Source organism: Puntigrus tetrazona, chromosome 16, assembly GCF_018831695.1.
Source record: "Puntigrus tetrazona isolate hp1 chromosome 16, ASM1883169v1, whole genome shotgun sequence".
Lineage (NCBI taxonomy): Eukaryota > Metazoa > Chordata > Actinopteri > Cypriniformes > Cyprinidae > Puntigrus > Puntigrus tetrazona.
In genome coordinates, this window is record NC_056714.1 from 25,106,915 (window position 1) to 25,120,543 (window position 13,629).

At 35.5% G+C, this 13,629-nt stretch overlaps 1 protein-coding gene across 1 annotated transcript; it reads right to left on the reverse strand.

Annotated features, from left to right (window-relative positions):
* Positions 1–483: 483 nt before the first annotated feature.
* On the reverse strand, positions 484–11,539 carry capn7 (calpain 7). Its single transcript, XM_043261776.1, has 21 exons — positions 11,135–11,539; positions 10,840–10,948; positions 9,836–9,993; positions 9,032–9,099; positions 8,648–8,851; positions 8,084–8,170; positions 7,568–7,694; positions 7,299–7,384; positions 6,967–7,060; positions 6,712–6,858; positions 5,830–5,936; positions 5,316–5,436; positions 5,070–5,214; positions 4,891–4,990; positions 4,671–4,806; positions 4,117–4,192; positions 3,883–4,028; positions 3,743–3,805; positions 3,511–3,641; positions 2,529–2,621; positions 484–1,411 (listed from the first exon to the last, which is right to left on the reverse strand). Exons 1-21 carry the CDS (start codon positions 11,234–11,236, stop codon positions 1,267–1,269), a joined length of 2,445 nt encoding a protein of 814 aa, XP_043117711.1. The 5' UTR covers positions 11,237–11,539; the 3' UTR covers positions 484–1,266.
* Positions 11,540–13,629: the final 2,090 nt, after the last annotated feature.

The window sequence follows — 13,629 nt, forward strand, 5'->3', positions numbered from 1 at the left end:
GATTAATTTGGATTTTGAAGAGGCAGACCAGCCATGCTTTGAAGATTTTCCACTCTACTGTTCAAATGTTTGATGTCAGTAAGAAAGTGATTGATTTATCAAATTATATAATATTGTAAAATGTAATTTATTCCTTTGATGGCAAAGCTGAATTCTCAGCCGCCATTATTTCAGTCTTCAGTTCAAATACAAAGGTTTCTATTTCAAATAAATGCTGTAACATTTTAATTACATTTACTCTTTCTTTTGATAAATCTAACGCACCCTTGCTGGAAAAAAAGGTTTCATTGGCTAAAAAATATAACGCAGGCAAAAATATAAACCAAGCACCTGCCAAATGGATAATGTAAATGTGAAAATCAACAACAACAAAAAAAAAAAATACTGAAAGACTTAATGGTCATATTGATCGTTAGTATATGTTATCTAATAAAACCTTGTAAAAATGTTACTGAGGTACAAACAACAACAAAAAAAGTGACGTCTCATAACATACCTTTTTTTATCTGCAAATAAATACATTAGAGCACATGAACGAAAATGTAAGCAATCCCCATCACATTCGATCAAAAGTTTAAGATGTAAGAACATTCAGGTCATTGCCGTTATGTTCTGTAAACATACAGTACTCTGTGCTGGTGGCAAATTGACATTTGATGCACATGAATGGAGATAAAAGCTAAAAACGAAACAAACATAAAAAAAGCATTTATATAGATGCGTATCTCTTTTCCTTCTGATGAAAGTGCACTCGTTCTGTGTCTGCTGAAGAGAGAAGCCCTGCAACTTGGAAGTCTTTCTACCTGGACATCAGTGAACAGACCAGAGGAAGAGCCCTTGGTATGAAGACACAGAAATAGATCCCTCTGATCTATCATCAGACATCATTAATATACATCCCTGTTTTATTGCAGTCTCCTGAGTGGAAAAAAAACAGTCATTTCAGGTCAAGTCTACACACACACACACACACACACACACACACGACTTCAAAAGCAACTTTGGACTGCAGAACTCAAAGGAGTGTGTTTTTGGCTGATTGAACACATGTCCTCCAAGCATGGCCCTGCAACGGCGCAGGAGTCAGAGCAGTCGTACACTATCTATCACAAGCTAACATGATAAATATGGCACTATGTCAGGTACCATCTGTGGGCGGTGCTTATTTATTTCTGGAAATGAGCATATCCATGCTTTCGTGAGCAATATGCACTGTCTTGAGCATCTTTAGCAGAAACAATCCGTTGAGCCGATGATCTGGGACTCTTATTGCAGCTGAGAAACCCGAAGCGGAGTGGCACTGCCGAAGTCCAGGAAGAACGGGCCTTCCTGTTTGGGCAGGAAGGTAGTGGGGGTGACATTGTAAATTCCGGCAGGCAAGTTCTCGACCTCCATATAACAGAAACCGCATCTGAGGATAAAGACATGAAAATCAGTTATATAGGATAGCATAACAAAACTTTAACAAATATGATAGAACTATGCTAGAACCATTGCAGACCATCAACAAAGATAACAGCCATGCTAATGCTTTCAGGATGAGACAAATCATAAAATATAGTTTTCCTCAAACATATTCTGCAGTCATATGACAGCTTTATAAATGATCAGCTATCCCTGACCTAGTTTTCTGAGTGAGACGAGGGCTGTGCTTTTGAAGCATTCGCACGCTTAAGCTAAAGTGGAAAACAGGCCAGCTGACTCTTGGTAAACCAAAATATAATACACAAGGTTATATTCAAAATAGCACGCTGATGCTACTGTATTAGTTTTGCTACTATTTTTGTTGCCTTATATGGGTCTGGGCAAATAAATACTCAGCCGTTTAAATGTTTGGAGCCAGTAAGCCATTTATTTTTTTGGAAAGGCAAAATACTTTCATTGAGCAAGGATGCATTTAAAGAATTGTAACAATATAAAATAAATATTTAAACCTTCTACTCATCAAAGAATCCTCAAATCAGCGTAACAATTATTTATAAAGGATCAGAATGGAGTAATGGCTGCTTATAAATTCAGCTTCACCATCAAAGGTATAAACGGCTTTTTAATAACATAATAAAATACAAAACTCTTATTTTAAATGACAGTAATATGTCACAATTTTACCATTTTTAATATATTTTGTTTAAATTAATGAAGCTTTGGTGAGCAAAAGAAACTTTCCAAAAACATTTTAAAAGTTTTAAAAAGGGACATTAGCTTTTCTAATTTTTATTTATTTTCTTTACTCAAAAGCAAAAAAATGTTTTTTTTTATAAACATTTTTATCTTACAGGTGATAAAAATGGAGGTTGTGTAGTTGTGACATTTAGCATACTACTGAATGTAGTACATACTGTAGTAGGAGGTATGTAAGTGTAATATGCAATACACTAGAATCCCATCCCAAGCACAGCCAGAAACGATATGTCTCATGTTGAAGAAAGGAAGAGGGCCCAGGGTTTCTGACACTATGATTTTCTTTAACGCAATAAAATGGGCTATTCGCCTATGTATTTATCTTCACAAAGAGAGTATTTATTTACCGGTAATCTCCGCTCCCTCTCTTTTGAGAGCTTGATGATCCAGGATCCCCTGCAGTAGAAACGGTCACCACCTCAAAGCCCACGCTGTACTGCCTGCAGAGAGAAAACCAAACTCATTTATATTCACAGGCATCACGCTACATCACACATCCTCACACTCTAGTAAAAAGAAAAATGTGTAGGTGTTTCTTCCGCAATGGAGTAGTTGTACAGGATGGCCCTGCCCACGTCATTCCTGATGTCAAGGGAAATTCAACAGCCCATGAAATCCAAAACGCATGCAAAACACTATATGCTTGCTTAAAGTTATCATACTGTCAAAGTTCAAAAGTTTGATCAGAACAATTTTTTTTTTTTTGAGTTTTTTTAAAGTCTGTCATGCTTGTCAAAGTTGCATTCAAAGAAATCCTTCTATTATGATATTTTTTTCTTTATCAAATTTGAAAACAGTTTTTTGGAACATGTGTTCATTTTTTGGGGATTCTTTGCTCAATAAAAAATTATTTAAAAAAAGAAACATTTTAATAATATACACCATAATTTTTTACATCAATTAATTGTTAAATTGTTTTTTGTTGTCATTTTATTCATCAAAAAATTCTGGAAAAAGTGTCACCGTTTCCAAAAGCATAAGCAGCAAAAACTGTTTGATAATAAATCAGCGTACTGTTAATAAATCAGAATGATTTCTGAAGGATCGTGTAACACAGACTTAAGTAATGGATGATGAAATTTTAGCTTTGCGTTACATGAAGAAATTATATTTTACATTATATTGAAACTGTATTTAAAAGAGTTTTTTTCCCCTGTATTTTTATTCAAACAAATGCTTCCTGAGCAGAGGAAATGTCTTATTGCTGATCCAAACCTTTCAGTGTATATTGATGATCTGTTTGTTACAATTATTACGGTATCCCTATTGTAAACCCTATTGAAACAAAAGGAATGTAATGAAATCGAAGAAAAAAACAAGCAATCTGACCTAGAACCACGTAGTTCAATTAGCAGAGGGCCTGCTTTCTCCATGTTAAACTGGTATATGGGGTTGTTCTTGAAGGTATCTTTGTAGTTTCCACAACCTCCTGCACTAGCTCCCTTCCACTGGCCATTTACCTACGCACAGAGAGAGAAGCGTTAAACCATCTGGAAACAGTTTCCAACAAAAACACCCACTAAAAATACTTTAAACTGCGAAAGCAGAGGTGTGAACTCACTCTTTTGGTGTGGATGAAAGGTGTTGGGATTTTGGAGAAATTAAACTTGCATACCGAGTACACCTGGAAAGAACAGTTTCATGTTAATATGATTAAAATATTATCAAAAATAAAAAGGATTTAACTTGATTGCGTCTTACCCTTAGCGTGTAGTTGATGGTGTTTTGTTTCTCATACTGAGAGACCACCAGTGTGAAGGTGTGAGTTCCAGGACTAGTCAGCTTGATCTTGGTTAAGTAGTGTGGACTGTTGATCCTGATGCCATCAATATAGGGAGGAGGTTCAGCTTAAGAGAAAAAACAGAACCGAGCACATAAATGAATTAAAAGCTATAAGATAATGTATTTGATTTCTTAAATTATGTGCGTGCTTACCTGGATAATAGACCTTCCTGCCATTGGTTTTGTAAACTACTAAAGTAATAAACTCCCGGTTTTGAGCGAAGTCATCCTTGAGAGTGAATGTGAAAGAAAGAAAATCGTAAGAACTTACAACTGTAAGAATGCTACAGCAAAAACATGGTTATCAGTTGTGTTCCCTTACTGTAATAGATACAGCCTTACATTTCATGCATTTTACATTAAAATATGTTTAGTTTGTGGACATGAAAAAGTCATATACTTTACGGTGACATTCCCAGAATTCCCTGTGTGACAACTTACATTTGATGCTTTTTCAGTGTTTCTTAGTAGCATCTCAGCTTATAGAAAAACCACTTGTGTTTATTCATCATATGGTTTTCTCACTGATTACGGTGGTTGTCAGTATGGTTCAAAAGGTCCATAGTAGCAGTGTGGCCCGCTTATTTATCAGAAAGGGCTGTTGGATGTACTTATTTAAAATGTTTACTTTTTGTACATTTAATCACAGCTTAAGCTACCAGTTTCTATCTGATTGTATTTCACTGCACTATAATCTGTCGCAGTACCTTGTCAGTGATGTGTCTGGTGAGTAGGACCCATACAGCAGCGCCCCCTTGAGGACACTGTACCTCCAGCTTGTACTGAGGATTATTGGCCAAGCTGTAGACGTCCTTCACCGGTCCCTGTTTGCCATCCCAGCTACTGCAATAGCACAGTGCACATGTATTTTCTAATTATCTGCTAATAACCATACATTTACATAGATGTAATGACAATGAGACGGACCTGTGAATACATGAGGATTCTTTAAACAGTGCTGGATTCCAGCTCAAATAGATGACGTCGTAATACTGGCACAAGTCTTCCCAGATGATCCAAAATACGCCTTAAAGAACATCACACAAAATGATCGATAACAACAACTTTTGCAATTATGTGTCATTGCTAATTTAGCACCGACGTACCGTTGTCAAACTTCTGTGCAGTTTTGGGGTCAAAATTGAGATATTTGAGAAGATCTGGTGTCCAGTTCTTTTCATCGCGTTCACTATATCGCCCTTTCCACCGCAGATGGCTCCACGGGTTCTTCAGCTGGAGGAAACGTTTACCCTAAAAGAACCAGCCGGTGATGATGATGATGATGCTGTTATAGTCATAAGACTCCACTAAATAGAGGATTTTTAACATAGACCCGGGGTTGTACGCTTTACCTTGTGTTCCCTGATGTCTAAAACAGCGTATGCATGTGTTGGCACTAAACCCCACTTCTCCCCCTCCTCCTCGGTCATGACCCCTGTCGCCGTGGTGATGAGAACATCTCCTCTGTGAAACCTGCCAGAAAAGACCACCAGTGTTGTTAACGTTAACTAAAACTGAAATAATAAGTAAAATAAAAAGTTAAAAATAAAAAAGCACGAGAGAAATGTTCCCTTTGAAACTGAAATGAACTTCATCTGAAGTACTAAAATCATTAAAACAGAAACAAAGTATTAAAAGACAGCAGCACATAACAAAATGATTAAATACAATAAAAACTGAAAATTCAAAATCTTAATAAATACTATAGCGTCACATAACTCCTTACAAAAACTATTTATGCTGTACGCAAACTATTTGTGCTCAGAATCAATAAAGGCAATATACTACTGAATCTAAATGAACATGTGACCAATACTGGTTAGAAATCGGTAAAATTTTTTGTGTGTACTGTAAATGTGTGATTACCTCTGGTAAAGCATGCGGAAAGTGTCATCTTTGTTAAAGGACTGATTGTCTGAGTGCATAGCAATACGCTCTGGGATCCAGCCAGTGAGAGCGTGCAAATCAATATTCTACAACAAGAAAACGTGAAAGTGTCACCACAGTACTACGGTTTTAAAATTTGGGGTCAGTACAATGTAAACGTACAGTTCATCCAAAAATAAAAAAAAAAGTCATTCCAAACCTGAAATTCGGTCATCTTCAGAAAACAAATTAAGATTTTTTTAAATGAAATTTGAGAGCTTTCTGACCCCGCATAGACAGCGAAGCAACAGACACAGTCAAGGCCTAGAAAGCTAGTAAGGACATTGTTAAAATAGTCCATGCGACATCATTAGTTAAACCGTAATGTTTTAAAGATACAAGGACATGTTTGGTGTGCAAAGAAATAAAAAATTATTACTATAATTAATTAATTCTAAATAATTAAACAAAATAATTTGTTGATAGTTGAATCAAGTCGTTATTTCTGATTTTCAAAGACTGACATAGAAGAGAAGAAAGCTCTCGGATTGCAGCAAAAAATATATTAATTTGTCTTACAGGTTTGGAATGACATAAATTAATGGAAGAATTTTATTTTTTGTGAACTAACCCTTAAATAAATTAGTATTTCAAATAATGACTGTTCTCTTGAACCTCTTAAAAAAAATCAAGAATACAAAAAAAATCAAATAAAATCATCTTATCTTAAAAAGTATCTTATCCTACCATCAGCCATAACATGACAATCTGCCAGAATTGTAATATCTGTGTATATCTTTTTATTTTACTGTGAAAGAGGCATTTATTTTGGTGACAGAAATGTTTGGTTTAGAGAAGTAAAGTGTCTGAGGTGCCACTCACAGAGTTCGAGCCTGGGAAATCGTATCCTCCCATGACCTTCATGTAAGCCTTCTCAATGAGCGACACCCAAAGTTCATTGCGATTACTGGAGTAGGAGCAAAGCAGCTCACCGTTGCGATCCACAGGGAGGAAATCATCAATAATCACCTGACAGAGAAACACACAACTGAATTACAACAACACAGACCCGAACCTGTTCATCCATAAACGATAAAAAAAAAAAAAGTGGAGCTACAGATAAGAGAGGTCAAGCACCTTTCTCGGGACGCCGTTAATGTGCAGTTTCACCATGTACTTCCCACAAGGGTTATACTCTGGCTCTCCTTTCCTGTTCTGTGGGTAGATGATGCTACATACAAATATGCAAATAAACATTTTTGTCACTGTGGGAACCTCCCATTGACTTCTTGTTATATAATTATCATTAATCTAAATTACAGTAAAACAGAGGTGCTTGTTCACTGTTTTTTTTACACCTGACATTCTCAAGCTGATTCAGCCGATGAGGCATCCTCAAAACAGCCTCATAATCCAAGTGTCAAACTATTAAACAGTGTATACAGTAAGAGCCAGCACACCCGGCATACCTTGTGATCAATTTTTTGTTGTAGCGTCTCTCATACGCTGCACTGATGGCCAGTGAGGCCACGAAAGAACAGTCTGACACAACCGTCTGCAAACATGAACAAACAAAAGAACGTTGCATAAGCTTAAAATCACACGAACAAACAGCATAGCTTTCTTTCCGAACGGCAAAACTGCTTTAAATGATATTCAAAGCTATTACTGCTCAAGTTGTTTCCTGTTAACCGGCTGCTAAAGTTTGAATGAGAAGCAGAGATGCATAAAGTGTGACCTGCTTGATGCTGAAGCTGGACACCGTGTAGATCATGGTGGGGTTATTGGAGATGTCATCAGGTCGAACCCAGCGTGAGAATATGGCTTTCTGCTTCGGTGACAGAGCTAGTTTCCCACATTTGTCCCTATTTATAAACAACATATTTTGACAACGGATATTTCACAGTGTTATAAGACAACTGCACTTAAACACGCTACTGTAAAAAAGTGGGATGGCTAAGATTTTTATGCATTTGAAAGTAGTCTTTTAGTCTTTTATGCTCACCACAACTGCATTTATGATGAAAAAAACTGGTTTCTGTTTTTAAATGTAATGTATTCCCGTGATGGTTGAAATTTCTACAGCTTTTTTTATTAATCAAATTAAAAATTTCTTTTAGTAAAACACAAACTATTGAAAGGTAGTGCAAGTCTAAGCAAAATAAAGCTGTTGCAGGGTGCAAAAATAGGAGTGGATGTCAGCGAAACAGCTGTAATAGTTCAAATTGCACTCAAACAAAAACAAAATACTCACGAGAATGGAACAGGAAATGCAAACCGTTCTCTCAGGTCAACACTCATGAATGGAACATATTCAATTCCATTTATCTTTGAGGTCTTCCTGCGAACACACACAAAAAAAAGAATAAATGATGTTCGAATATTTTTTAATAAGATCATACTTTCACAATGTCAACAAACTTCTTTTTTAAATAAACGTTACGTTGAAGCAAAAATTAAAAAATACACTTCAATGAACCATTTTTTAAAAGTTGTGGCTGATGACCAATAAATTAAAGACCCATATTATAAAATTCTATAGTATTCTTCCAAATAAAATAATTTATATAAAAAAGGGTAAATATTTTTAATGCCAAAAGTTAATTTAAGCATCACAACATTATAAATGTGAAGCATAAAAAACCTCCCAGATATTCAATTTGAGATTCACAAAAGATAGATTTAACACTTTAATAAAACGATTTGCGTTTTTGTCAGATTGACAGTAATGAGTGTGATATGTGAGGTAAAGGTGATCAAAATGCACAAAGGGTGACTGAGAAAGCACGGTTAAATATAAGACATCATGTTTGCCTACCTCAGCACCTCAATCTCCTCCGCCGTGTAACGTTGACCCAGCGGCTCACTGGACTGCACCGCTCGAACAGGCTGCGTTTTGTCCTGAAGAGAGAAGTCCGGGCCCAGCGGAAAGAACTGCCTCACCTGACCAGGGCCTTTAGATGCAGAGGCAGCCTTGTCCTGGTTTGCAAGTTTACCAAGAGAGTCTTTCAGTCCCTCTGCCCTGAAAGATGAAAAGGAGATGAAAAGAATGCGCGTGGATTGTGCATCATTGTATTTTTAAATATGCGATAGCTGTGATTCTAGTAATATTCAGTGATACTGCTGTTGATTATGTGGTATTCCATTTCAAGCATTAAAAATACACAGAAGTGTTAGTATTTCCGAGTAAACGATGAAGCACCTGTCCAGAGCCTGCCGAGCAAGCTGCTTCAGTTTCCCCTGCAGTGCTTGATCTGATGTCTCATTGGACTGTTTGGGAGAGAGAAAGAGTTCAAAGATTACAGGGCTTGGCTCAGTTTCTAGTTACAGAGGAGCCCATATAACCGGCAGTGAGAGATATGAAACCAGAACAACCAACTTAACACCACCACCTGTTCCATCTATTACTTTAGAACTGCTGCTAGTATCAGAGTCTACTCGTATAGTTATGATGTAATTATATAGTTCTTTATATACAATACTGTTCAAAAGTTTGGGGTTAATACAGTCATATTATGTTTGTGAAAGAAATCTCATGCCCATGAGTAAAATAATAATAAACAGTAAAAAAAAAAGGATAATGTGTTGAAATATAACCATTTAAAATAACTGGTCCCTTTTTATATTTTGAAATTGCTGTGATTGCAAATCAGTGATTAGTTACATTCAAAAATACAAATCTTTTGCATCAAAAATAGTAGGGTGAAAAAAAAAAACTTTATTCACATGGCTTTATGATTAAAAACAACATATTTGTGCATTGCGGCAAACTAGCCTTCATCAGGGTGTTATTGATTGTTAGTTCTTAATATATAAGTTCATTTAGAGTTCTTTTATATATTTTTTTAAGTATGCATTTAAATTGACATTTTTGTAAGTATCTTTACTGTCATTTCTGATCAATTTAACATGTTCCTGCTAACTAATTATTGTCTTTGAAAAAAAAAAAAACATCCTATTGATCCTCCTTTGAGATTTTTGAACAACAGGGTATCAGAAAACTCACCGCTTGAATACACAACTCCACAGCCTGCGTGTAGAGCTCGATGGCCTCATCTGCGTTTTCCTTCTCGTCCTCTTCAAAAGCCTGTGTCACCAGGAAGTACGCCCTCTCCAGATCTAGCTGATGCTTACTCTTCAAAGGGTCGCTGCTCTGTGCTTGAACTAATCACAGGTATTCATTCAGTGAACTAAAACATTTGCAGTGAATGGAGACTCGGGCTTCAAAGCTTTGAAAAGTATGCAAAGGCACAATAAGGAGCAGTCCATTATATTTGTGTAGTACAAACTAAATCTATTGAAGTCAGACTTAGCCTATGTTTCTATTGACTGAAAATCTTGATATCCGCCTCAATTACGCCCAATTTCTGAACAATTGTTTAAAGCAATGGATCTCAGCCTTTTAGGCTCAAACACCCTGCATTGTCCCAAAAGAGAATCCCATTCACTTAGATCTTCAATAAAAAAAGTCACTGATGGGGAAAACACTTTTGATTTCAGTTTATATCTTAATTTCTTATCTTGTTGTAGTTTCAACAAACTGAAATGAAGGTAACATCCAGAAATTTCATTATACCTTTATGGCCTTTATGCATTCTTTTTGAAGCCTGAAACCAATTATTGTTAAAAAGATCAACCGATACAATTCTTTTGTGGTCCAAAGGCACAAAGTCTTAGCATTTTGCAATGAGGTGAGTAATTAATAAGAGAACATTAACGGAGACTACTCAAATTACATAACACAAGAGAACAAGGAAGATAATTGCATTCAGCTGTGGACTAGAAAATCTGACAGCATTCATTCGGGATTCCCAAATGCGTGTTAGTCACACCACATAATGAGGTATGACCTATGTAAGCTTTCTGAAGGTCGGGCCACGGAAATAACGAGCATCATTTCTTCCACCTACAACAACAAGGAGGTTTCACTTTTTGCGGACCACAAAAATTCTGCCCCAAACATTCAACTTGAAAGAAAGTGCATATCGGTATAAGTTCACGTAAACTGACCAGCACTTAGTAGAGTCTGTACTCTGTCCATATATTCATTTACTTTGTCTTGAATGTTTTCTAGTTTGGATCCAGCCATGCCTGCATAGATGAGAGCCTGGGCAGCCTCCTATTCAGAACCCAAAAGAAAACATTAATATATATTTTCAATATTGAACATATAGTAAAATATGAATTTTGACTGAAAAGGAATATTGTTTAATGGCAGACTTTATTGCCATAACATGAAACAAGCCGATAATTCCATTAAAGAATAGAGTTTTATGATCAATTAGCCTTAAATGTCAAATCTTACCTTATAGTAGAAAACAGCTTCATTGTATTTCCCCTTCTGATCATGGAGTACAGCTGATTTGGCAAATTTAATAGCATCGAGCTCAAGAGCTGTACAATCCATGATTAACGTTTAAAGGTTGTTAACTGAGTTCAGCTTCACGGCTATATTACAAATCATTTTAACCTGTTTTTCATCATAGCAGCTCCTCCGAAGATTCGCGTTTGTATTTCTTGAGTTGAACTTTCAAAATGTCGACATGAACTCCGAAATAAAATAAGGCGAGGCTGAAAAATATTGATTTCAAGCAGCTTTCAAACTTAGTGGCTCTTAATAAGGTGCGAAAACACAACGATTTAACTTGCTATGATGACATCAAAACAAACCTTTAAGCCCGCAGTACTTCCGGATGCGGTGGGCGTGTACCGATGTTGTCACGACACGTCATTGCTTTCAGTGCGGATGCCGTCCGAATCATTTCCGCGAATCGGTTCCTTCAAAGAGTTCATTTCAAAGAACCCGTTCAAAAAAATTCAGTGGTTCTTATTTCATGCCGTGCCCAACATCCCTATCTCTTATATTACATGAGCTAGTCTAAAATATTTCAGTAATGCCACATCATGTCGTATAGGTACACATAAAATGAATTAACTTAATAATAATTCAAATTTACATGGTTGTTGATTCCGTTTGTTTTTCACATGGAAACTTCGATTTGAACAAAACACTCAAAAGATCCGACCCAAAGAATGATTCACTTGACATCGTCGTGATTCGCGTAAAAGAGTGTGGGAAAATCCACCACTTTCCCCCATAAATGAGTAAAATGCGTTGGAATTATTTTTTTACATTTTAAAACTTTCCCTATGATTGGAATTATCACGGTCACGTTGCAGCGGTTCAGAAACATCTGTACACAAGCATACACGTGCAAACCATTAGTTTAATTATGCCCCATAAAACCGGTTGTTTAGTGTGTGGATGCGTGGATCTTTATTTCTCAGCTTCAAACAAAACAAAGTCTGGATGAAAATGTTTGGGAACATGCCATGATAACATCACAATCTAGCTTGTATTTTAAAGCATATAAAACAATACTGTGTTTTAAATATGCTAGTTTTTGCTGTCTATCTGTCCATGTGTCTGTCTGTCTAGTTAATTATGGCCAACAAGTGATAGTGTTTAAGAAGCATCAGAAGCTGGCAATAATATGTGATTTCAGCCTGTTTATGCTTAGATTTTAACGTGTTGAACTATTCCACCTATGAACACATCCTCTGCACACACATACATAAACAAACAAACACATCTGATGCTGTGCCATTTTAACCCAAAAAATTTTACATGAAGGAGCCGTAAAATGTTGTTTAATAGGTAGTCCGGACTTGTAAACTGTAACCCCCTAGTGATACAGGACATGTTAATCAAGTCTGTCTGGACTTTGTTATCCTGTTGTTAATAATTCCATGATGTGACTTTTATGATTTTTTAAGAAATAAACAATAAAAACACATTGTTTGACTTTATTGTTTATGGTTAAAAATAAGTTTTTATAGAATACAATTTCAACATTAATGCATACTTTCAAAACAATGCGTAGTTTTTATTACCGTCAAAATTATCGTGATTATTGCATCCAAGTTTTTTTTTAAAATAATACATGTACATACTACATACTGTGTCTTTATTATGCATATATAAATACAAATCATGCATATATAAAAATATATATTTTTATATATTTATATGTAGCATAAAATATGAGAATATATATATATATATATATATATATATATATATATATATATATATATATATATATATATATATATATATATATACACACATGCAAATATATACTGCATTTGCATTTAGAATAAATATACACAGTTCACATACATAAGTAGACCAAAACATTTATTTTGGATGGAATCAATTGCAATTTATCATCCAACAGCACTAATATTTTTTTAGCCCCATCAAACTGTTTTGCGAGGCACAGTAAATATACAGATGTCCTCAGCAGATACATTCACTTAGTCTTTAATCTCTTGAAGTCTAGGTCAGACAAGACATTAGATGACTATTACAGCTGGACATTAAAGTCTATAGTCCATTAAATGCAGTCTGTGACTTTTCTAAGACTGTAAACACGTCACTGAGAAAAAATGGTTTGTCTACATTTTTTTCTCTTCCCTAAGAGGCATAACAACGATGTGACGTTTAAACATGTCAAAACATTCGTTTTTTAACTCAAAATTCGCAAAAAAGAAAAAACTTGCTTGCTTTAAAATAAAAATGAAATGGACTTCTCAAAGGCCATTCGTGTATTTGGTAAGAAATCTAAATATGGTGTTTTTCTCTGTGTATCCTAATAAAAAAAAGTGCAAAACAAAAAGCTATATTTAACTATGTGAGAAACATAAAATAGTTGGATTTTGTTAGCACCAAATAAATCACAACTCATTAGTTAGGCATGAAAATCACTGTTCAGTGGAAACAGAAAGATAGCAAAT